General features: G+C 49.7%; 1 protein-coding gene across 1 annotated transcript in view; it reads right to left on the reverse strand.

The window, feature by feature from the left end:
- The window catches only part of macrod2 (mono-ADP ribosylhydrolase 2), a gene marked incomplete in the record, with an annotated part of 331,272 nt that extends 305,101 nt beyond the window's left edge, over nucleotides 1-26,171 (reverse strand). Inside the window, 3 exon segments of the mRNA XM_067236376.1 lie at nucleotides 22,522-22,614; nucleotides 24,639-24,737; nucleotides 25,998-26,171. Coding sequence (XP_067092477.1) covers nucleotides 22,522-22,614; nucleotides 24,639-24,737; nucleotides 25,998-26,034 — 229 coding nt within the window.
- Nucleotides 26,172-26,557: the final 386 nt, after the last annotated feature.

Below are 26,557 nucleotides of genomic sequence, written 5' to 3' on the forward strand. Positions count from 1 at the left end.
GAGTTGTTACTGACAATCCAGCCACCTGAGCACCAGGGTACGGAGGTGTGCAGCGTGGGGCGAGCTGGCCAGGTCATGACGCCTGCTGCCCTGGGGGTGAGGACAGTCATGGTGCTTACCGACAGACACTAGCTTCCATCGAGCTAAACTTACGGCCTGACCTGAAACTTACACATACTTTGATAACTCGGACCATATTTTCTTCAACTTCCATCCCTCTCCGCCCGCCCCTTTCCCCGCCCCCACCCCTTTCCCCACCAACTCCAGCAGGCAGACAGCAACAGCTGTCCATCGACCTGGCCCACTGTGAGAATGACTGACTGACTGACACACAGAGAGAGAGAGAGAGAGAGAGAGAGAGAGAGAGAGAGAGAGAGAGAGAGCGAGAGAGAGAGAGAGAGAGAGAGAGAGAGAGAGAGAGAGAGAGAGAGAGAGAGAGAGAGAGAGAGAGAGAGGAGAGAGAGAGAGAGAGAGAGAGAGAGAGAGAGAGAGAGAGAGAGAGGAGAGAGAGAGAGAGAGAGAGAGAGAGAGAGAGAGAGAGAGAGAGAGAGAGAGAGAGAGAGCCACTGGACCGTTCAGTGTATAGTTGAGTTCCCCTCGGTTCTTTTTATAAAGACCAGGCTCTGTAAAAAAGCCTTTCCACGCTCCCTTAAACCCAACACCCCACCTCCCACCCCCCCGCCTCGAGAGCCTATCCACGCACCCTTACACCTAATATCCTCCCCCTATCCTCCCCCCATCCTCCCCTACCCCACCCCCAAAACTCCCCCCCCCCCCACCTCCACCAGTCCAGAGGCTGTAGACACCCCACACTCCCCCCCCCCACCTCCACCAGTCCAGAGGCTGTAGACACCCCCACACTCCCCAGTCCAGAGGCTGTAGACACCCCCACACTCCCCAGTCCAGAGGCTGTAGACACCCCCACACTCCCCCCCCCCCACACTCCCCAGTCCAGAGGCTGTAGACACCCCCACACTCCCCAGTCCAGAGGCTGTAGACACCCCCACACTCCCCAGTCTCCTGGAACCAGTCCTCAGGGACTCTTCTACCCAACCATATGGCCGATGGAACAAAGAAAATTATTCACACCGACTCAGCCATATAGCTGGCTTTCAGTAAAACACAAATACCTCTTAAAGTACCTGAGAAAGCAAATAGCAAAAAGCAAAAGAGTTTAACCCCCACAGTTAAAGAGATTTGCACCATCTGTCCCACAGAGCTTATCACTCAGACAGAGATGAACACACATCAACCAGCTCAAGAGGCACAATGCTATGTTGTCCACAGACTCCATGTAGACCTAACCTGCGCTGTAACCTGTGTTTTGTTAATTCCTTAAACCCATCTGGACAACACCACAGTCTTGTGCGAATAGCATACTTCAGACCTATGGCGTCTCAGTACAACACAAGGGACACATTGGGATATCTCGTCTACATTGGGATTCCTCCCACATTCCACGAGTCATTTTCAGCCTTTTCCCGCCAACTCCCTTCCCTCCCTCTTACTGGTAGAGAGACAACGGCAAAGACCAGCAAAGCAATGTGGACAGCCACAACCCTCCTCTCCATCACAAGACTCCGTAACAGAGCGTGTGTTCACGTGCCACCATGTTTACTGGACCGCAACAAGAGGGCAAAGAGTGGATGGTGACGGCCAGGAAGAACGCGGACATGAGCGGAAGGGTGTCATGGCGATGTGGAGGAATAGAACCCAGCCCTTCCTGAATGGTTTGGGGGCGCCGGGAGTCTAGCGGAGCGGGGGGTTAATCCCATGTGTCCGGAGCCCGTGTGGACAGCAGCTTAGCTCCTCGGTCCTCTACACGCCCACCAGGAGAAGCTCAACCGCCACGTCACGCTCAATCTCAGGGCTGACATCTGGACGTTCACCCTGGCTAACCAAACGCAGCCCCACCTCCGGCCCACCTCCGGCCCGCAGCCCCACCTCCGGCCCGCAGCCCCACCTCCAGCCCGCAGCCCCACCTCCAGCCCCACCTCCGGCCCACCTCCAGCCCGCAGCCCCACCTCCGGACTAAGGCGGCCGGCCTTGTTCGTCACGGAGCAGTGCAGGCAATGTGGAGCCACCTCTCAGGAGAGGGAGATTCTGAAATGTCCCCCCGGGTCACCCGGACCCGAGGACTCACTGGTGAGGGCTTTGACACCTCCACCCCTGAACCAGTCACCAGACACAGCATGGAAGCATCAGGTGGTATAGCAGGCATGGAATAATGAGATTAGATCAAGTCGTTAAATTGGATCTCCTAATTGGATGTTCCATTGAGTAAAAGGGTTGATCAGTCAGATAAACGGCTCGCTGGATTGACAGTTTCAGAAGGAGCTGCATTGACAGGTTCCATTGATTGTTTAATCACAGGGACGATCACATTGATTGGTTGATGAGTGGAAGGATGAGTGATTGATGGCAAACTAGTAGTTTGATTGACCGGCAGATAAGATGGTGCATTCATCGGAACAGATGATGCCTTTGTCTGAGTTAGATTAGACTATTAGTGAGAAACAGAGAGAGAGAGAGAGGGAGGGGGGGGGAGTGATTCATCTTTTTAGGAATTCACAGTTTCCTCTATGCCAGTGCTGTTGTTAGACATCTCTTCTGTTCATACAGTATATGCATGTTGACAGTGAACAGTGCAGTGCATGATAGCTAAAGCATTTAGGGATGGAGTTCATTCACTCCTCATGAAATCTTTATGACTGAGCTCTACGGGGCTGCATGTAGATGGGATTCAGCGACGCATCAGTAAGGACATGACTGTCAGACAACAGAATCATTTTCACCTGGACTTTGAGAAGATTTTATTTTAAATGACAAAAAGATGCATTTGAACTGCATGGCTCGACTCCACCAGCATTAAAGCCCGTTCCCTCAACACTATAAAATGCCGCTATTAAGACTTTATATTATCCGAGACGATTCTTTCTCCTAGCTGGGAGCAGAGAAAGTTAGAAAAATGGCAAAAATGCAAAACAGTTTACAGAAAAAAGTCATGGATAGCACAAGCGGTTAGCTTGGAATTAGTCTCTGCCGCTGGATGTCTTGAGGGAAAAGAGAACATGAGTGTAGGAGCATTAGCCTCCATTCTCGCCTCTCTATCCTCCCCTCCTCCCCCCCCTCTCTTTCAGTCTTGTGTTACAACCACCTAATGGCACCAAACTGGTCGTGGTCCCCCCCTTAAGGCACCCTCCATCAACCCAGAGGGCCTGATGGTAATTTTTAACGACACCCCTCTCAATCCTGAGAGGGGTGAGAGAAGCACCTAGATTATATCACTGATATTAAGTTTCAGAGAAGTCATCGCTCACAGTCCGAGGGGTGAGGGGGGGGTGAGGGGGGGTGAGGAGGGGTGAGGGGGGGTGAGGAGGGGTGGTGTGAGAGAGAGAGCGCCGCCCGGCCCGATAAGAATCTCTTTGTCTCGGAGTGATGACCTGCTCCGTTGGGTCAACTTCCTGGGGAGCTGGCGGGTGTGAGAGATTTTTCACCCTGGGAAGGTGCTGAGATATTGAGGGCTGTGTGAAGCGGCCTATTGGGTTACGGAGGAGGGGGGGCGGGCTGTGTGAGGGTGTGTTTGGTGCCCTGGGGCTGGTGTGGGGCAGGGGGGAGGGGGGCAGCAGCTCTCCTCTTTCTCCCCCCTGGTCCCTGAGGGCAGCACAGGCGTGTGACACCTGCCCCCTCACACCTGAGCCACACACACACACACACACACACACACTCACACACACACACACACACACACTCACACACACACACACACACACTCACACACACTCACACACACACTCACACACACTCACACACTCACAGGCGCAGAGGCAGAGGGAGCAGGACGGTGAGCTGTGGTGTTGAAAGCCCTGGTCATGCTGTCGACCTACACAAAGTCAGAGTTGAGGGGAACAGGAGAACAAAATGGTGCTCACACGACCTGGGCCACGAGTCCGCCTCCATAGCCCGGGCTTTCAACACACTTCCCTCAGTCTGCACAGCGCAAACAAGCACGCCACAATACAGCCTCATAAAAGGCTTCCTCACAGACAGACAACAGCTCTGAAATAAAAGGTAAGTAGCTCTGAAGGTCAGTGCAGGTGGGTGAGGGGACTATCTCTCTCTCACTCTCCTGTAGAGCTCCGACTCATTTTCCCTTTGATTTCTGTTTGAGTCAGAAACCACTCTGGCTCTGTTTCAGCCTGATGGAGAGAGATTCTCAGCTAATGTAATAAAAGCCTCAACGTTCAATCAAACCTCCGAACCGGAAGCCTTTTCTCCTTATTGTGTGGGCCGGGACAGCGAGAGAGCAGGGACACGGCACGCAACCATAAACACCTGAAAACCAACAAGTCTTGTCTTAGTTTTAGTGAGCAGCCATGACACTACCTGCGTCGGAACAGAGCCTTCACTCTCCGACGGTTAGCGAGAGTTTCCTCATCTATAAAACATGCAGGTTACGTTGAGAGGTGGCAGTAAACTGCCAGTCTGCTCGTTTAGTAATGTCTGGGGAGCGGAGCTATGGGGTATTCATCTTCCCCATCCTGGCTCCTTGCTGTGGCCCTGACTGGGAGGAGACAACCTCACCATCAGAAATGAATAAATGAATGTGTAAAATATCCTGTCTCCCCATGGCCATTGCAATAAATGGTTATTCATCCGGCCATGGTGGAAAAACGCTAATTACAACCTTGTTTGGCCTCCTGTGTGGCTCAGTAGGAACTACTTAATAAATCAGGTCTCTCACCTTTGGGATGAAACACATTTACTGATGTCGCCTCCCTATCTTGTAAAACGATACAACATATATTGTAAAACGATATGAAACTATACGGGAAACTACTGATCTAAACAACGAGGTTGCATCACAAGACACGACACAGATATCAAACAAAGACAAATCTTACAGTTATTAAACTAACCCCAGAAGCGAGGGAGAGAACTACCTCTCAGTACTTCTTTCACGGTCCCTGCGTTATTCAAACAGACTCTTTAGTGTTCACTTATCCACCCTCAGAACCTCAGGTGGCTTCCTACCACACACACACACACACACACACACCCAGACACACACACACACACACACACCCAGACACAGCCACAGACCCAGAAAATCCCCTTCATTGAAAAGGAGCACAGCATCAAATAGAAGATCATCCGTCTTGCTTTTGTGCAATAACAATGCAATCAGAGGGAGAACGTGAAGAGGAATCTGTTAAACGCTAATTATAATCAGGGCATTTCCCTAATGGAATCCAGATCTGACCTAGTGTGTGTCTCTGACGAATACACTTCACAGGAAACTGTGTGTGGGGAACACTGTTAGTGTGTGTGTGTGTGTATCCATCCTTGCATGTGTACGTGTGAGGGTATGTAAAGGTGACTGTAACAACATTTCAACATCCTCTTTCCTGGTTTTCCTGGAAACTTTCTTCACCTTCTCCCGTTTTGAATAAAAGATGTCCTTTCTAGACTCTGTAACACGGCTGACTCAAGGTGCCAAACTCCACTTCCATAAAAGGCAAAAACAGCTGCAGACCGCGGTCTCTCCATACATGTCAGTCAAATGATATTATCGGTGGGGTACTAAATACAATACCGCTCCAAGCTTGTCTTTAAGAACAGCCTGTATCTTCGTCTCGAATGCGCCTCGACTCCGCGTGGAAGGAAAGCAGAAGGAAGGGGAATACACGTAGGCTTCCCTGATCTCCGGCCCTGCGCGGCTCAGAGCCACGGACGTTTCCAGGCGCCGGTTTTTAGAGAAGTACTACAGGCCTGTTGCCTTTTATGATGATTAATCTCCCAGCAGCACAGAGGCTTTCAAGGCCTCTCTCTGCATTCTGGGAGCAGTAACCAAGGAATCAGGCTGTGCAACACAGTGTGTGGATGCATCTCCCCCTCCTTCCCTCTCTCCACCCCCCCCTCCACTCCCTCCCCCTCCCTCCCTGCCCCCCCTCCCTCCTCCGACTCTCCCACACCCTCCGCTCCCTCCCTCTCTTTCTCCCCCCCTGACTCTCCCCCTCCCCTTTCTCCATACTATACCCCTCTCTCCCTCCCTCCCTCCCTCCACCCACCTCTCTCCCTCCCTCCCTCCCTCCCTCCACCCACCCCCCTCCCTCCCTCCCTCCCTCCCTTCCTCCAACCACCCACCCACCCACCCACCCTCCCTCCACCTCCCTCCCTCCCTCCACCTCCCCTCCCTCTCAGAGGAGTGAGTAATATGCATCAGGCTGTTTCCACTGCTCACACAGACAACACCAGGGCTCTTTAATAAAGCTCCCTCAGAGAAGACATGAATAAGGGAGTGGTGAGATCGCCTACATTCAGGCAACAGGGTTTAAAAGAGACGCACTTCACCAGAAAGTCCATCTCACCTGCCCAGAGACCGGCGCCAGTCTCGAGAACCCGGGTTATTAAATGCACTTCTTAAATGGAGAGATAAGCCTATTCATTTGAGGATTTAATGAAATATGAATTGGATATTGATAAGGGATTATTTTTAAGACATCTTATCATGAGTTACTCTGGGATTTTCACAAACTAGGTTGAGAACGGATCGAATTACAGCTGGAGATTGATCAGTCATCATGGTGGAAGTCCTTCTGGGAGGAGAGGATTGGAGGAGAGAGGACTGGAGGGGAGAGGATTGGAGGAGAGAGGACTGGAGGGGAGAGGACTGGAGGGGAGAGGACTGGAGGGGAGAGGACTGGAGGGGAGAGGACTGGAGGGGAGAGGACTGGAGGAGAGAGGACTGGAGGAGAGAGGACTGGAGGAGAGGAGGACTGGAGGGGAGAGGACTGGAGGAGAGAGGACTGGAGGAGAGAGGACTGGAGGAGAGGAGGACTGGAGGAGAGGACTGGAGGAGAGGAGGACTGGAGGAGAGGACGACTGGAGGAGAGAGGACCGGAGGAGAGAGGACTGGAGGGGAGAGGACTGGAGGGGAGAGGACTGGAGGGGAGAGGACTGGAGGAGAGGACTGGAGGAGAGGACTGGAGGAGAGAGGACTGGAGGGGAGAGGACTGGAGGGGAGAGGACTGGAGGGGAGAGGACTGGAGGGGAGAGGACTGGAGGAGAGAGGACTGGATGAGAGGACTGGAGGGGAGAGGACTGGATGAGAGGAGGGCTGTAATAATAAGCTTTCTAACATGAAACACATCACCATCAAACACACACCACCTTTAACAGTCCTCCTTCAACAGTACCACACACACACACACACACACACCTCAGTGCAACACGCCCGCCTTAGTCAGGATGAGTCAGACTCACTGATCAGTAACATTCACAGCTTTATCAACAAGCAGCAGTCTTTCCGAGAAACATCATGAATGAAGGTATAGTACAGTGTGAATTACCCAGCAGCCTGTTCTTGAATGGGGGAATGGGCCTCACGACATGGAGGCAATGGAGCGGACGATTGAGACATTAGCAGCAGCCTGGATATTGTCATCTGCATTGTCAGGGGCCGTGAACAAATAAAGTCATTTATGAGACAAAATCGGCAAGAAATTAATCACCACAGCACCCTGGTCTACTGACAGCAGTCGTTTCTCACAGTGAAAAGGAGAACCGGGCAAAATATCAAAACAAGCTGATATCGAAGTAATTTAAAATGCAGAACCCAGAAGCTCCCTGGGTGAAATGTTGACACACTACAGCATAAGGTTGTGATTGAGATGGCAGCTGGTGTTTAGAGCGAAAGACGAAACCTAGTTTGGCTTGATGATTCTCTCAGAGGGAGGCATTCTCTATGTTGCATCTCTCCACACACACACACACACACACACACACACACACCGTACGTACTAACCCAGAGCCGTGCTTCTCGGAGCAAGCAAAACCAACCTCTTCTCCTCAACGTTGAACAATTTGTCTCCTCTGCTTGAGAAACCGGTTCTAACCAGCCCGAGCGTGGACACGGCAGCGCTGGAGGAGCACAAACGACATTCTAGCGTGCCACATCGTCTGGGTGGATTTGTAAACACAATCTTCCTCTGGCTTGGATAGCCATGGTTTATTTGCTGCTTTTCTTGTTTCAAGGAGAGAAAATGTATGTTCAAGAGGGTTTGGTAAACAAGATGCAAAATGCTTCAATTAAAAGTTAATTGTTGTGGTAAAGTGTTGCGACTTCATAGCCCATCCTGATAGGGCTCGCTCTGCCTCCCACACAGAGCTGTCCACCAGCATCCTTCAAACACTACTTTGCATAAATTCTGTATTTCTTTAGCTCTGCATACTTGGTTTGTGTGCTACCATGCTGAGGTAGTTTGATTTCCATCCACAATGTTTGGAAGTGAACAGACTAAATGAGGGGGCTAATCAAGTAGACAGTTCACTACAACTACATAGTATAACTCTGACAGTCAGAGATAAACATGGAATTCTGCCATGTTGGTCGTTAGCCCCTTCAGAGGCCAAAGCAACCTTTCATGTCTTTTGAGTGTGTGTGTGTGTGTGTGTGTGTATATGTATGTGTGTGTGTGTATATGTGTGTGTGTATATGTGTGTGTGTGCGTACATGTGTTGGTTTCCCTATTCTCTGAATCCCAGCCATCTCGAGCTGTTATGAGCCATGCACCACATACTCAAACTGCTCACAGCTATTACTGTGTGTTTACTGTCATGGGTAAATAAGTCTCAGAGCAGCCGCGCGGTTCGCCTTGCCACGCTAAACCTCTCCCCTCGCTCACACGCAGCCAGGACACCCAGCCAGGGTGCCGAAACTGCTCCGTAGGATTAGCATGGCTGACAAACTCACATGATCAAAGGCACACGGTCAAGACCATCGTCACATTCTTATGTCTTAAAAATATTATGTTGTGCAAAACAAATGTACAATAAAACAATCTTCACATACATTTACATTTAGCAGACGCTCTTATCCAGAGCGACTTACAGTAAGTACAGGGACATTCCCCCCGAGGCAAGTAGGGTGAAGTGCCTTGCCCAAGGACACAACGTCATTTTACGCGGCCAGGAATCGAACCAACAACCATCTGATTAATAGCCCGATTCCCTAACCGCTCAGCCATCTGACCCCCCTGACTTCACCTGCATTCAGCCCTGCCTGTCTGCAGTGGCAGTTGGGTAGACATAAACATGTACATTAACACCATATATGAGCAAGGAAATGCCACTGGACTAGCAAAATGTTATTTCTTATTCCAGTTTAACACCAGAGCCTCCTTCATCACAGTAGACACAGCCCTTCAAATAACATGAAGCTAGTTTCCTGCAAGCCATCTATATCCTGTATGTCCGTGTTGAATGGTTTGAGTTTGGAGGTGTAAGATGTTAGTCCACAAAGGCAAGCCAGACTCAAAATCAGTCACAGCTACTGGGAGAGACTTTCAGCTTCAAGGGCATTCGAGTTTGACATCCCTCATGAAGTAATATGCTTACCTGCTCCACGGCTATCTACAAAGCTCCGGATCAGGCGGGAGCCTTTGAAGTTTCTCAACACCAAACAAAGAACAGAAAAATGACTCCCTCTCTGACTCATATTTCCATCTGAGGAAATGGAGCAAATTAGAAAAACATACTTAGAAGTCTCAGAGCTGTTGGTGGGAAAACATGCTTTTCTAAACAATCCTTAGGAGAACAGTAATGACAGTCTAAGAGTTTGGTCTTCGAGACTTACACAACCAGAGTATACAGTCAGAGTTATTACACAGTGTAACACAACATATCCCCAAAACGAACAGTGTGATGTGACAGCCAACACGCTAAAAGCACGCAAGCACACAGTCGCCTGTCCTCTGACACTCTTCATCAATACACACCGCATGCAGGCGTGGAGTCCCACTGGCCCGCTGCAGTCTGCTGCCTGGACGCCTGCTGCATGATTATCCTGGGAACACGGCTAATTAAATCTGCTGAGAGTACACTAAATCCTGTCTGTCACTGCCTCCTCAGAGTCCTCCTCTGTCCTTCTCTCTCCTTCTCCCCTACTCATCTCATCTACTCCTCCTAGTCTTCCTCTCATCCCCTCTCCCTCTCTCCTTCTCCCCTACTCATCTCATCTACTCCTCCTAGTCTTCCTCTCATCCCCTCTCCCTCTCTCCTTCTCCCCTACTCATCTCATCTACTCCTCCTAGTCTTCCTCTCATCCCCTCTCCCTCTCTCCTTCTCCCCTACTCATCTCATCTACTCCTCCTAGTCTTCCTCTCATCCCCTCTCCCTCTCTCCTTCTCCCCTACTCATCTCATCTACTCCTCCTAGTCTTCCTCTCATCCCCTCTCCCTCTCTCCTTCTCCCCTACTCATCTCATCTACTCCTCCTAGTCTTCCTCTCATCCCCTCTCCCTCTCTCCTTCTCCCCTCTTCCTCATCTACTCCTCCTAGTCCTCCTCTTCCTCTCTTCCCAAGTCTTCCTAGTCCTCCTCTTCCTCTCTTCCCAAGTCTTCCTCGTCCCCCTCCTCTCCTCTCTGCTTCTCCTCCTCTTCCTTCCATCCTTCTCTAGTCTCCTCCTCAGGTTTGGAAGTAAACCTATAAATACTCCTTTCTTCTGCACCTTGTCTTTGTTTGTCTGTGTGAGTGGCACAGCCCATGACAACAACAAAAACCCCGAAAACAAAGATGTGAAATTGCCTCTTTCCCCCCCCTATTTCTCCATTCTCATAGCAAATGAAATCCTAACAAATCAATCAACACTTGCTCGCCAGAAGGACTTCCAGGACAGAGAGGAGATGGAGAGAGTGTCTGCTTCCATCAAAGGAGGACTGCAAAGGAACGACGTTGTAGCTGTCTAGATGCATCAGGCATCCAACTGTATCCCTCCCTCCTCTGCTATAATGCTATAATTAACCATCATCCACAGGCAGGGTGCTGACTGTCTTCCAGTGCTGGAGATTTCGAGATGATTCACTGCCATGAATCTGATGCCTCTATTTTAATGAGGGGGCGGTGGTGTGTACAGTAAGTACAATGACTCCAAAAAAATTTGAAGATGATAAATCACGGGTCATGCTCTTCTTGTGTTTGGCAGAGGGATCAGGGGGAATTCCAACCAGCGTCCTGGACTCCCCCATGCCACCCACCACACAAGGAAACCGCAACACAAAGCTCTTTACCTTATCAGGAGCCTAAATCTCCTTTGTATGTTGTCGAGGCAGGACTGAGATTCTATTAAAGAGATTAAATTGTTTTCATGGCCAACTGCACCAAAGGCCAGCATAACAGCAGCTCCTTACTCGCTTAAGTCACTTATTAATCCATTTCATCATGCTAATGGTGGGAGCCATCATCCCATTTTCTCACCCCAGATCAGGAGGTTAACTAAATGCAGGTTGTTTAAGGTCACTCCATTTAAATCAGATTTCACTGCTCCTCTTCCTACAACATGACCAATCACTGCTCCTCTTCCTACATCATGACCAATCACTGCTCCTCTTCCTACATCATGACCAATCATCAGCTTGTCTGCATCCACTCTGTGGAGTAGCCTTCTGAACCCTGCGGTATTAATCTCTCTCACTCTCACTTTCTCTTTCTGTCACTCACTATCTTTTTCTGTCTGTCTGACTTTTTCTCTCTCTTCTTCCTGCTCTCTCTCTCTCTCTCTTTCTCCCTCTCTCCCTCTCTCTCTCTCTCTCTCTCTCCAACATGCCTTTTCTTGTCTTTCCCAGCACCCTAGGATCAAATTCATCCCCCACATTCTTAAAGGGACCATTAATCGATTTAATTAACCAGTGTTTACAATTAAAACCAAACAAATGGAGTCTGCTCAGACCAACTGTTCCTTGAAAGACAAGAAAACGGTTCGTTTAGGAAAGTCAAACATCCCATGTCTGTAATTACCAACACGACAGTGATGATTCAGTCATTCCGTCTCTGCAATGGTGGGTGTACTTGGAAAGCTGATCGTGGTTTAGCCGACAGTAGGCTGTTTCTAACGGAGGTACCACTAGAGGTACTACAGGCAGGAACAGACACAGAGTCATGATGAGAGGAACACTAAAATCTCTCTTGGCCTCCGAAAAAATTATAGTGATTTATTTTAAAAAGAGGTTCCAACACGCTAGAATGCCTTTGACACACAACATGTGTATGTTTATAAATCCCACTGCCATATAACGAGCTGTGTGCTGGCTGGAGTCTGTAGTAACCTCAGAATAACCATGCGTGACTTCAGGGGAACAGTACCTGCTTCATTACCACACAACAGCATGGACAACAATGCCACGGACAACACCATCACCCAGGCTACTGCTGGCACACTTCACTACATTTCCCCGGGAGGAATTGTTTATTATTCAGTGATTACAGAGCAAGAAAGGCATGTTCAATTAAAACATGATCACAGTTTGGTTCATCAGGGTGACATTTTGCTACATAACACTGGATACACAGATCGCCTAATTGCGATGAGAGATGATGAAGACAATTCAGACAATCACTGGGTAAGGTGATTGCATTTCAATTTAAATAACATGTCTGAATTCCACTCGTTAATGTGGGGGTTGGCGGCACACATTTAGATATTATGGACTGTTAATTAAAGCACACTTCAAAGACATTACAGTGCAATCCGTTACAGGGCAGGGGGGGCTTGTGTGTGAGTGGGCTGGGTGGGAGGGGGGGGGGCTTGTGTGTGCGTGGGCTGGGTGGGAGGGGGGGGGGGCTTGTGTGCGTGGGCTGGGTGGGAGGGGGGGGGGCTTGTGTGTGTGGGCTGGGTGGGAGGGGGGGGGGCTTGTGTGCGTGGGCTGGGTGGGAGGGGGGGGGGGCTTGTGTGTGCGAGGGCTGGGTGGGTGGAAAGTGGAGGAAGGTTTCAGGACGCGATACAGTGCTTCCAGATCAAGATGGATGAAAGAGAGTTAGAAGAAGTTATAAACGAACAATGAACTACAGCGTTCCCAGAAATACCTCGCTGCATTGATTACCGAGACTTTAATTCTATAGCAACGATTATTGTTCACGGGGAAGAAAAAAGCTAAAAGGACGTTAAACAGGGTTTCCAGGGTCGAGAAGATTGCATACTTAAGAGGCAAATAACCTCTCCCTATTGTAAAGTGTGTTTTATAAATCGCACCTATTTGTAGCAGTGTGCTGCCCATTACACCCAGAAGGCTGGGAGCCACTATGGAGAACCGTGTCACCACAGCCCAGTGACTAAGTGCCTCATCTGTGATTCTGCTCTGGCACAACACTTCTCTGGGCCCTGCGTACTGATGGCTTGCCTTCACATGTCTTAACAAAGGTTTAACATCATCCACAGGCTAGTGATTAGCTGCCAAAAAAATGGAGGAGTGCGGGAGAACACAACGGGTGAGGGAAGAATGGAGGCACTGAGAGTGAACCGGCTCTGAGAGAGGGGTATTGTGGAGGCTGGAGGAGCAGCCGATGAGAGGCTGACTGCGGGGAAGACTGCGGAGGGATTGTGCACATCCAAACTGAGAGGGTGGATTCCCACCCCTCAGACTCTCCTCCACAGGCGGAAAAACAAGGATCTGTCTCTCTCTCTCTCTCCCTCCCCCTCCCTCCCTCTCCGTCTCTCTCCCTCCCTCCCTCTCTCCCTCCCTTTCTCCCCCCCCCTCCATCCCTCCCTCCCTCCCTCTCCCTCCCTTTCTCCCTCTCCCTCCCTTTCTCCCTCTCTCTCTCCCTCTCTCCCTGACTCTCTCCCTTGACTCTCTCTCCCTCTCCCCCTCTCACTCTCTCCCTGACTCTCTCCCTTGACTCTCTCCCCCTCTCCCCCTCTCACTCTCTCCCTGACTCTCTCCCTTGACTCTCTCCCCCTCTCCCTGACTGTCTCCCTTGACTCTCTCCCTTTCTCCCCTCAGACATGCACAGCAGCCCTCACTTGCACCCTCATTCCTTCACTCACTAGCATAGCGGCCAAACTTGCAAGTTGCACAGAGCACCCTTGTAGGAATGTGTGTGTCCTCCTATTCTGTGTTTCCTCCTGACTGTCAGTGTGACAGAGCTGCAGCTCGCTGGGTCCCTGGGGCAGGTCCAAGCCTCCACACACAGGGAACGTTCTGGGATTTCCTGACCTCACCCAGGCGATGCTACACAACTATGTGGGTGGACGGACGGGAGAGAGAAAGAGAGGGTTTTTAAAATTCACCCAGTAGCTTCTCAATCAGTCAGTTTCAGTACAGTGTACCTTCCTCTCAGGGATCCAGCGGTGGAACCACAGCGCCCCCTACAGGTCGTCTCCAGAGCAAGCAAGCCCAGCCCAGCGAGCCTTGCTGCTAGCACACCTGTTCGGTGAAAACGCTACCTCCTTCAGGATACAAAAGGTTCTTTCATTCTTCTGCGTATGACACGGTGGATATTGACTTACCATTAACAAACACCCACTTCATGTTGTGGGCCATTCACACAGTCTGCTAAGACAGTATGCTATGTCAATATCTCTATGGAGAGCTGTCGAGAACATGATATCTCTCTACCCCACACACACAGCACCCTGAGAACATGATATCTCTCTACCCAACACACACAGAACCCTGAGAATATGATATCTCTCTACCCAACACACACAGCACCCTGAGAACATGATATCTCTCTACCCAACACACACAGCACCCTGAGAACATGATATCTCTCTACCCAACACACACAGCACCCTGAGAACATGATATCTCTCTACCCAACACACACAGCACCCTGAGAACATGATATCTCTCTACCCAACACACACAGCACCCTGAGAACATGATATCTCTCTACCCAACACACACAGCACCCTGAGAACTGGGGACGTGGATAACCAATTCAAATTACTGAACAGGATTAATAAACTCAGTGCAGATGTTAATTGTGAGATTTCTTGTTGTCTTATGAAACATTCAGATGCAGGGGAAGGACACTGGGATAATACTTTAGATCCCGGTGCTTGTCATCAACGTTAGTTATAAAACAATGCCTTAGTAAGCACATATTCATGTTCATAAGCATCTTATAAAGGCCTCATTACCTATTAACTGACGGTCATCTCATCTTGCGATAACACTAACTCCCATCCCTAACTCCATCCCCAGTGGCGGTTCTACACGGGGGCCTACAGGGGCCAGGGCCCCTGTAAAATGTCCCTGCCCCCCCCTCCAAATCCATACCCACATTGTGCAGCATTGTTCTACTATATTTAATTTCACATTTTTGATGGCCCTACCTCATTGTTTCAATTGAAACTTTATGTACAAAATAAACGCTTGTATGATTTAAATGTAAAGCTAAATTAGAGTATTTAATATTAAAATATAATTTGTTTTTCTTTTTATTGTGCCCCTCTGATTAAACACTGGCCCCACCTTGGCCCCCCCCGTAAAATGTGTCTAGAACTGCCACTGCCCATCCCTAGGCCTAACCCTTACAAATACTATCAACGCATACAGTATATTCTTAAGACATATTCATGTTCATAAGCATCTTATAATGGCATTATCACCTATTAGCACAAATTACAAGCATCCTCTGGATGTAAGTGTTCCTGACAGCAGTGCTGAGTATTTGTAACGGAGGGAGGATCTCGAGAGGGAGTCTATTTGTGTTTTAAGACAAACCCTCTCTCCCCCCCCCCCTCCCTCTCTCTCCCCCTCCCTCTCTCTCTCCCTCCCTCTCCCTACTCCCCCCTCGTTCTCCGGCCCTGTCTCAGCGCTCTCCCAATCACTCAAGACCCTGATGGATGGGGACCAGAGTGAAGGAGGCGAAATGGAGGGAGTTGTCAAAGTGCTCTCTTCAGAAAGTGGGAGCAGGAGGGGAAAGGAGGGCAGGAGGGGGAGGAGAGAGAGGAGAGGGAGGAGGGAGGAGGGGGAGGAGAGGGAGGAGAAACAGGGATGCCAGGTCGATGGCGGTCAGACAGAGAGCCGCTTCTGCTGGGATGACTTTTGTTCTGTCAGGGAGGGGGGGAGAGTGGACGTCTGGGGGGGAGAGTGGACGTCTGGGGGGGAGAGTGGACGTCTGGGGGGGAGAGTGGACGTCTGGGGGGGAGAGTGGACGTCTGGGGGGGAGAGTGGACGTCTGGGGGGGAGAGTGGACGTCTGGGGGGGAGAGTGGACGTCTGGGGGGGAGAGTGGACGTCTGGGGGGGAGAGTGGACGTCTGGGGGGGAGAGTGGACGTCTGGGGGGGAGAGTGGACGTCTGGGGGGGAGAGTGGACGTCTGGGGGGGAGAGTGGACGTCTGGGGGGGAGAGTGGACGTCTGGGGGGGAGAGTGGACGTCTGGGGGGGAGAGTGGACGTCTGGGGGGGAGAGTGGACGTCTGGGGGGGAGAGTGGACGTCTGGGGGGGAGAGTGGACGAATCAGGAGCTGCTCTCACCTCACCAGGGTGTCTTTATGAACACCAGGCTGGGTGCTGTGCATCCATGTCTCTCCCTCTCTTGACTCCTGGGTGGGATGTGTGTCTATATCTGTGTGTGTGTGTGTGTGTCTATATCTGTGTGTGTGTGTCTATATCTGTGTGTGTGTGTCTATATCTGTGTGTGTGTGTGTCTATATCTGTGTGTGTGTCTATATCTGTGTGTGCTGCAGCATAAAGTTGATGCATCATAGATATTGGAGGTATGCTGACACTAACATTGACACAGTGTGTGTGTGTGTGTGTGTGTGTGTGTGTGTGTGAGTGCTTGTACCAACACACAAAATTGGAAAGACCCCTCCATGTGTCCCAGCACAGTATATCTTTGGTGGGTTGTTGAGCTGATGCTATTAACCAGGCTTCTGTTGGTGTGGGCTCCTCCTGTCTCTGCAGTCATTTCACTGTTCAGCAGAGCAGCAACTTCTCTTAGCCACAGGGATCGATTCTCATTCCTGGTGCAACAATCACAAGTTTGCACAAGCAGTTACCCTCCCTGGCCAAGCCTTCCTGTAGTACAGTGAGCATGTATCTGTGTGTGTGTGTGTGTGTGTGTGTGTGTGTGTGTGTGTGTGTGTGTGTGTGTGTGTGTGTAGAGAAGGAGAGACAGAGAGACAGTGAGAGAGAGAGGGAGTTTCTACCAGACCTGTACTGTAGAGGGCTGTCACAGAAGAAGATATCACACTGGGTGAGTGTGGGAGGGAGGAGGGGGTTGGAGGAGAAACAGATAGACAGTCTACCCTCGTGGGACCGTGTGAGCCCACCAGCCTGTCCAGCTTGTCAGAATGTAATGGAGAAAGCCTGGACTGCATCACAGCCTGGACACCAAGCCAATACAGAGCTCCTAGCCACGAAGTCTAGGAGCCGCTGCGAAGAAGAGAGTGGTGCATAATGATCCTCTAGGCCTGAAGGCTTTCAGAATCTCATATTTATTATCACTGTTGGACGTGTGATAGCCGTTACATGCTCACTGCCACTGTCACGTATGGTGCCTGCTGGGTTCTGTACAGTCTCTGCAATGCTGTTACTGTATGGTGACTGCTGTGTTCTGTACAGTCTCTGCAATGCTGTCACCTATGGTGCCTGCTGTGTTCTGTACAGTCTCTGCAATGTTGTTACTGTATGGTGACTGCTGTGTTCTGTACAGTCTCTGCAATACTGTTACTGTATGGTGACTGCTGTGTTCTGTACAGTCTCTGCAATGCTGTCCCCTATGGTGCCTGCTGTGTTCTGTACAGTCTCTGCAATGCTGTCACCTATGGTGACTGCTGTGTTCTGTACAGTCTCTGCATTGCTGCCACTGTTCGTTTATCATCTATTGTCTTGATGTTATCATATGTCTTTTACTAGGCCTGCTTCCAAGAATTCCCCCTCAGGGATCAATACAGTTTTTTGATTCGAATTGAATTGAATGATATATCCTGCCCTTCCATAGCCAGCCCAGACATGAATCTTGAGACTTGGGACATGGTAGCCCAGACAGGTATAATGATACAGGTGAACACAAGCCCAAATCACAGAGCTGAATCACACAATCAGCAAACAATCACACTGGAAGGGAACGCTGTAGACGGGTCCTACAGACGATCTGATGAAGTGAGAGACAGACTGACAGACAGACAGGCAGACAGACAGGCAGACAGGCAGACAGGCACACAGACAGGCGCACAGACAGGCACACAGACAGGCACACAGACAGGCACACAGACAGGCAGACAGACAGAGATAGTTAGACAGACAGGCAGAAAGACAGACAGGCAAACAGGCAGAAAGACAGACAGGCAGACAGGCTCCTGTGACACTATACTGACGTAACCTTTACAGGAGGACTGGGGGCCGTCACTCTTCCTGTAGCCTCGTAGCTCCTCCTGGCTCAGGTAGACGTCAAACAGCACTACCTCATTCACCTGTCCTCTCACCTGCTAGTGGCTGCTTGTGCGGCCTGCTTCACCACAGCTACACTCTGCATCACAGTATTTCCATAACAGGAAGCTGTCAACACATCGCCTTATCCTGTCTGGGGGGGGGTTTTAATTAAGAAAATTCTCTCCAAAGTTGTTTGTTCCATTTTCTCATTCCAGGAGAGCCCTTGTGACAGCCTTACCTGACAGCAGCTTACGTTTCTACACCTATTAATGCTGATGTCAGTTTCTATAACAATTAACCGCCCTGACAAGAAATGTATTTCCAAGAAACAATAACCGGTCAGCCAGAAAGTGATTTAAAAACTAATTTGGTCTGCTTAGAAAGACTCACTACGCACAAGTTGCAGGGAGACTTTGTAGGAAATTAATTGCTATGTTCGGATTTAATTTCATGCTGACTGGTATTGCCCACAGAACAGGCAATCAAAGGAAAAACAGCCCCACTAATAAAAACGTCCTTGCTTTGTCAAGAACATCGTCATACAGACCCACACACCAAAATCAAATCAATATACCCAAGCCAATAAAGATGCAATCACACCTGCAACAAACAACTGTATTCCAGCGCTCCTGATTGTCTCAACCTGTAAACACTTGAGATCCCCCAGCATGTCTCACAGCAGTCAGACTCCTAGTGTGAATCGTGGTCTCATGCCGTCTATGGGTCACTAATACTGAAAGAAGTGATGCCCGCTACATGGCTGGCTGCCTAGCAGAATACCAATGGCCTCCATGAACCTGTTCTGGCCACTAAACCTGTGTGTTCTTTATGGAGTCCATAACCAGATGCCCTCTACACTAAATCGGCTCTGGGAAGAAAAAACCTACTGCATCAAGCGACGGGAGAGGTTTACGACGGGTAATACAGCTCGTGTCAACCTCTCGCTATAATTACAGCAGTCATCAGGAAGACCCGTCCTCTAGACTTCACACTGCTGTTTTTACGAGCTCCACGCAGGGGCGTGAACCAAGCGCCACGCATGGGCGTGAACCAAGCGTCACGCAGGGGCGTGAACCAAGCGCCACGCAGGGGCGTGAACCAAGCGCCACGCAGGGGAACGGAGCTTGAACTGCTCATGGAAGACAACGGGGAAGGAGGGTGATGGGCAGCATTAAATTGTGTTTGAGATCCAAAGGCAAAGAAAATGACATGGATTAACTGTAATCCCGTGTGAGTGCCGTTTCACGGTTGGACCCAAAAGATGCTCTGTCTATCCCGCACCGCTAGGAGCCAAATCCCATCAGATAAACCTCTAAACACACACGGATTAGCAATCACAGGAATTTCCTAGTAGATTTATCAAATCTCGGTTGAGCTGAGGAGAGACAAAGTGTCAAACTGTTTCTAAAGCTTGCCTAAACCCAAAAACTAATAACACAATTATGTATTTTTCAGATGTATGTCTCTTACACTGAAACCTTGTGGATCGGTAAGTCTGTTGTTTTGTTACTGTTTGAGGAGGGAAAAGAAAAAGAAAGAAAGAGAATAAATGTGAGAAATCAGAGTGATGTGGGAGAGTGACAGGAGAGTGAGGGAGACAGGGTGTGTGGGGGGGGTTTGAGTAACCAGGAACTAACGTCAGGAAGATAGTGATGCTCTACGCTCCACCCACACTTCTGCCCCCTTACATACCCCGCGTACCCCACACCCCTGCCCCCTTACATACCCCCCATACCCCACACCCCTGCCCCTTAGTAGTGGTTATATCCAGGCAGCAGGTGTGGAAGTATCATGTCTGCTTCCCCCCCCCTGCCAGGCCCTCCAGCCCCACCCCACTGCCCTGTCCTCTGTCCTCGAGTCATGCCCAGGTGACAGTTTGAGCACGTCCTGTCTAACCTCAGTCCAAACAGAATTAAGGAAGAATTAGAAACTCAATGAGCCTGATAATTAAACTTTAATGGGGAATATAAAGCACCCTGACATCCTCTCAAGCTGTGGGAAGCTCTACAAAAGCAGCTCTGTAAAGACACCAATCAAGAAGTCCGCTGGGAAAATGGGTTTAACTAAAGTTTTGTGAGGTTTTCAAAAACGGACACGTCTGTCTGTTGTTGACAGGTGAAAACCTTGATGCTCTTTCAGTGAAACCTGACCGTTTAGAAGTCCTCAGGTCGTGCAAGGCTGTTTTTGTCCCTGCGCAGACAAGCGAAGATTGCAGACACGCGGACCAATTTACCATTTACCCACTCCAGGCACATTTGTGCCTGGAGTGGGTAAATGTTTATCTGCCCATGAAAGTCCAACTAAGGAGAGAACCTTCCCATCCAGCCAGGGAGGTCAACTATACGAGCAGCCCCCCTCAGCCCTGTCCTCTGAGCGCCCTGTCCTCTGAGCGCCCTGTCCTCTGAGCGCCCTGTCCTCTGAGCGCCCTGTCCTCTGAGCGCCCTGTCCTCTGAGCGCCCTGTCCTCTGAGCGCCCTGTCCTCTGAGCGCCCTGTCCTCTGAGCGCCCTGTCCTCTGAGCGCCCTGTCCTCTGAGCGCCCTGTCCTCTGAGCAGCCCCGTCCTCTGATCAGCCCCGTCCTCTGAGCAGCCCCGTCCTCTGAGCAGCCCCGTCCTCTGAGCAGCCCCGTCCTCTGAGCAGCCCCGTCCTCTGAGTGCCCTGTTGTCCTCTGAGCGCCCTGTTGTCCTCTGAGCGCCCTGTTGTCCTCTGAGCGCCCTGTTGTTCTCTGAGCGCCCCGTCCTCTGAGCGCCCTGTTGTCCTCTGAGCGCCCCGTCCTCTGAGCGCCCCGTCCTCTGAGCGCACTGTCCTCTGAGCGCACTGTCCTCTGAGCGCCCTGTTGTCCTCTGAGCGCCCTGTCCTCTGAGCGCCCTGTCCTCTGAGCGCCCTGTCCTCTGAGCGCCCTGTCCTCTGAGCGCCCTGTCCTCTGAGCGCCCTGTCCTCTGAGCGCCCCGTTGTCCTCTGAGCGCCCTGTCCTCTGAGCGCCCTGTCATCTGAGCGCCCTGTCCTCTGAGCGCCCTGTTGGCTCCAGTATGCAAATGCCAAACAAAAAGCTTCAGCGTGACGGAAAAAAACTGCATTTCTAATGAGTCGATATTCCGACCTCCTGACAGAATCTTTTGAATCTAGACTGACCTCCTAAACCTCCGTGACCCCACGTGGATTAACATAAACATCAATGCCGTGGGCCGGTATTCAATCAGTGATGGGAACAAAATTTCGGTAGGATTTCTTTCCAGTGCTTAGAGAAGGCTGGGAGAAGAGGACTTCTCTTGCCAAAGATGGGATTTAACTGCCTTTGTTCATCCCAAGCAGTCTGTGCAGGTTTCATTTAAATAAACCGTGTACACTGCTTATATACCGTACTCAACCATATCACACTTGTATTACAATAGGTTTGTGAGGGTGTCACAGTATTTGCAAAACGCTTGGTTTCTTTCTCCTACAAGGTTCCTCGCCTTTGTAAAAGCTCTTTGTTGTGCAGATGATGGTGAATAGCAATAGAGCAGAAAGTCATTGTTTTTTCTAATCTCTGCCACCACCTGTAGGAAATCTGCTGAAGAAACAGAATGCCAGCGCAGGAAATGTTTGGAAACCGCCTGTAAATGACCCTTCCATTCAGTCCCAGCAGTCATTGATAGGATATTAGCATTGTGATGAGATCATTTACAAGCGCATCTGTAATAAATACGTACTAATTACAACCTGTAATTACCCTTAAACAATAAACCAGCTGGCTTAGTGTTTTGTCTCTGTGTACGTTAGACTGAGGAAAGATGTCACTGGGTGAAGTTGACACAGTAGTTTTGTTCTAAGACAAAAGGTTTGTCAATTAGAAGATTGTTTGCCTTTGTGATTAGATGTGACGACATACCTGACCTTGCCCCAGTTCTCCCTTGTTTACATTTAAATTATTCATTTAGCAGTCGCTCTTATCCAGAGCGACTTACAGTGTGTACAGGGACATTCCCCCAAGGCAAGTAGGGTGAAGTGCCTTGCCCAGGGACACAACGTGTCGAACTGACACCCTTCTGATTATTAGGCTGATTCCCTAACCGCTCAGCCACCTGACTCCCTAGATGTCCTTGTTTGAGTCCCACTTTTACGGCAAACAACGTCTACACCCTCTAACAACATTGAGCCTTCGCACAAGGTCACACTTTGATACAGAGCGACAAAGGTACATCAGCAGTTAAGACAAACTAGACAAACACCACAGGTGTTTCTGTCTGTCACCTGACCGTTCAACCCGTTTGAGAAAAAGAACCACTTCTCAACTCTGAGCACTAGAGGGCGGAATAACACAACAAACAGCTTGTGCGTTTCAACTGTTGGTCTCTCAGACTCCTGCGACATAGCGATCTTACCTGCATTCACGATGGCATCCACCTCCAAGATGGTGATGTCGCCTTTGTACAGAGAAACTTTGTCAATAAGGAGGCTGTGTCCATCCACTTCAGCTAGGAGGAAAAACAACAAGTGGACACATCAGTGATCATCAAGACGGGCACACAGGAATATAAACACACATAAGCAGAGGGCCAGCCGGGTGAACACAAACATACAGATACTGACAACACAAATGTTTGCTGTAACTTAGTTCACATATTCAGATAAACAACGTTGTCTATACTGTACATGATCCGGTAGGAGACCCAGTAGGAGACCCAGTAGAAACAGGCTGTTCCCTGACTGCCGGCCGGTGGAACAGTGCGCTTGTGATCCTCCATCTTCTGCTGCACTTTCTATCTGCGTTATTTTCATGTCGCTGCGTATAAAAGTGACTGCTTGATGAATAAGCTGTGAATGCAAACTGATGCTGCGTATTCGGTGGAGTGGTGGCTGAGCGGTTAGAGAATCGGGCTAGTAATCAGAAGGTCGCTGGTTCGATTCCCGGCCGTGTCAAATGACATTGTGTCCTTGGGCAAGGCACTTCACCCTACTTGCCTCGGGGGGAATGTCCCTGTACTTACTGTAAGTCGCTCTGGATAAGAGCGTCTGCTAAATGACTAAATGTAAATGTATTCACAAGATGCCTCATGTTGTAAGTAATGCAACAAGCATTGCAATCAGAGAAAGGCAGCGGGTATAATATTATGATCATCAGGTCTCAAGGTGGCATGTAGATTAAACCAAATCAAATCCTCCTAGTTCCACATGCCTGGAGGGCAGAGCTGATATCGAAGGATTTCTTGTAAAAACACGCTCAATATTAGCACTCTAGTGTGTGTCACAGCAAGGTCAGTAGTTAGCAGCTGGTATATTTTAATATTCACTGAGGGCTGTGTATCATTTTAAATTGAGTTTTAAGTACCAAGTTGTCATGACAATCTACAAAAACCTCAGTAATCTAGTGGCCGTCTTCTTCAGAAACAGGTATAGTAACCTGGATAAGGCTGGAAGGGAGAGCTTCACTTGGAAAAATCCTGTGATTTGAGACTTGGAGAGTTAAACTGCCATTTGAATACTTTGGTTCTTTACATTTACATTTAGTCATTTAGCAGACGCTCTTATCCAGAGCGACTTACAGTAAGTACAGTAGTAGTCTTTAGAAATATGAATACCTGCACCACCATATAAAGTACCAGCACTAGTGGCAAACTTTAAAGCTGTGTTTCCTGACTACACTGAAATCATGAAAATAATAAGTTAGTGAGTCTGAGAGCAACTGACGCATCAGAAAGAGGAGCAACCTAGCGATGCCAGGCTCCGTGTGGCAGAATGAGGGGCAGCCTAGTGATGCCAGGCTCTGTGTGGCAGAATGAGGGGCAGCCTAGTGATGCCAGGCTCTGTGTGGCAGAATGAGGGGCAGCCTAGTGATGCCAGGCTCCGTGTGGCAGAATGAGGGGCAGCCTAGTGATGCCAGGCTCCGTGTGGCAGAATGAGGGGCAGCCTAGTGATGCCAGGCTCTGTGTGGCAGAATGAGGGGCAGCCTAGTGATGCCAGGCTCTGTGTGGCAGAATGAGGAGCAGCCTAGTGATGCCAGGCTCCGTGTGGCAGAATGAGGAGCAGCCTAGTGATGCCAGGCTCTGTGTGGCAGAATGAGGAGCAGCCTAGTGATGCCAGGCTCCGTGTGGCAGAATGAGGAGCAGCCTAGTGATGCCAGGCTCTGTGTGGCAGAATGAGGGGCAGCCTAGTGATGCCAGGCTCTGTGTGGCAGAATGAGGGGCAGCCTAGTGATGCCAGGCTCTGTGTGGCAGAATGAGGGGCAGCCTAGCGATGCCAGGCTCTGTGTGGCAGAATGAGGAGCAGCCTAGTGATGCCAGGCTCCGTGTGGCAGAATGAGGGGCAGCCTAGTGATGCCAGGCTCTGTGTGGCAGAATGAGGAGCAGCCTAGTGATGCCAGGCTCTGTGTGGCAGAATGAGGAGCAGCCTAGCAATGCCAGGCTCTGTGTGGCAGAATGAGGAGCAGCCTAGCGATGCCAGGCTCTGTGTGGCAGAATGAGGAGCAGCCTAGCGATGCCAGGCTCTGTGAGGTCCTCACCTTTACTCATCTGTCTCCAGGTGAGGATCTTCTCCAGCGTCACATGATCAGAACGGTACTGCCTTCGGCGCTCCTCCAAACTCATGTTCAACAGTTTGACTGAAGGAAACAAAACAGGAAAAGCAAGGGAAACTGACCATGATAACACTGTAACAAACTTCCCAGTCCAACAGGTGGATAACACATAGGGGATCACTTAGTGAAGAGTGCAAAACGTTTATTATGAAAACGTTTTTCTGGTGAACGGTAACTCAGACTACCAGTCAGTTTTTGAAAAACTGCTAATTTGTCCCCCTCAATTTATCTTAACATTTTATTTAACGGCCGCATCCTCAGTTATTGTTGTCCCCCCCCCCCCCCCCCCCCCCCCCACACACACACACACACGAAAACAAACTGACCCTCCTGTCACCAGTGCAGAGAGTAAAACAGTTTTGGGATTGAGCTGAATTGGATTTACTCAAATTTTACCTAAGCATCCTCAGGCAATGCTGTGCAAGCCCAGAATAGTGCAAGATCTCTCTTTCTCCCACCCCCCATCTCTTTCTCTCCTCTCCCCCCCCCCCCAACTCTCTCCCTCCTCCCCATCTCTCTCTCTCCCCATTTCTCTCTATACTTTATGCTATTCCCCAGAATGCTCTTATTCTACATGAATGAATAAAGGAAATGCGTTGGATCCAGGAACACAGTACTGCTTTTATGTCTGCAACAAAATTATCTAAAACTTTTTTTCTCTCTCCATGGCTCATTGTAACTTGGAAGTTAGAGACATTAGCCTTTCAAATGTGCAAAGAGTATATTGATCACAGGGCAGTCTTGGGGGAGGCTTGGGAATAAATACTGCACACAAATCCTTTTTAGGAAATGGGTAGCCTACACCTTAGGCTGTTGAAAACAATAGGCTGAAGTTGCAGATCACTAGGCGGTAGGCGTGAATGCTACTCAATACTGTAGGCAACTCAGATTCGTTTTGTCAGCCATACAGAAGCAATTGTAACAGGTGAACTAGTCCTGGCGAAACGTACTGTGCATATATTCTAGAAGCTTTCAGTTATTGAAGACATACAATGTCACAGGATTTCAAAATGAGCTATGCCAGCGTACTATGCTACTGTTTTGACAGCGGTGTGATGCTGGAGCCGAACATGAATTGTACGGATACTAATGGCAAAAGGCGCAAAGCTATGCACATCATCTGACACTGCACAGCACTGGTAATACAGAAACCTCGTGAGGCAGTATCCTAGCAAAGGAACACATCTGTCTGATAAAGAGGGCTGTCAATCTATTATACGGGCAGGGGATGAAAGCCTGCACTGGATAATTATACAGATTGGGTTTCACCGAAACAAGCCTTACCTTTTTCCTCCTTCCAGTCCTTTTTCTTTTTGTTCATGTTGCCGATATTATTGGACGAATTACTGCTTTTTGACTGTGTCAACCCCAGACTCACAGCGAGTATGTTCCGGCCACTGAAAGAGAAAGTGAAACAACCTCTGAACGATGTTTCACCTGTGAAGCTGTCAGATTTCTATAGAGCTCCGTTCATGCAACCGACCCTGAACGTGCAGTAAACGATGTGTTGGCGCTACGGCCAAACGATTGGTTGTGAGGACAGGGAAGTGGATGTGCGATAGGACCGCATGATGTGCCACTCAGATAAAAGCTGCACGCGTACGCGGTAGGGGTTGTTGGTTTCGATGGTACCAGTAGCAACGGCGGGGTGGGTTACATATAAACCGTCTGTGAAAGTGTAGCTCATGGCTGACTGAAGAACGGTATGGGGGGGAAATTTCCATATTTCATGCACTGGCTCTGACTACATCCCTTTGTCAAAGGCAACAGTGCTGGTTATGTCTTAGCTTAACTTGGTTTCCGAAATGAGGGGAAATGTAGAGGTGCATTTAGGATGAAACGAA

The sequence above is a fragment of the Osmerus mordax genome, chromosome 5 (assembly GCF_038355195.1).
Source record: "Osmerus mordax isolate fOsmMor3 chromosome 5, fOsmMor3.pri, whole genome shotgun sequence".
Taxonomy (NCBI): Eukaryota; Metazoa; Chordata; class Actinopteri; order Osmeriformes; family Osmeridae; genus Osmerus; species Osmerus mordax.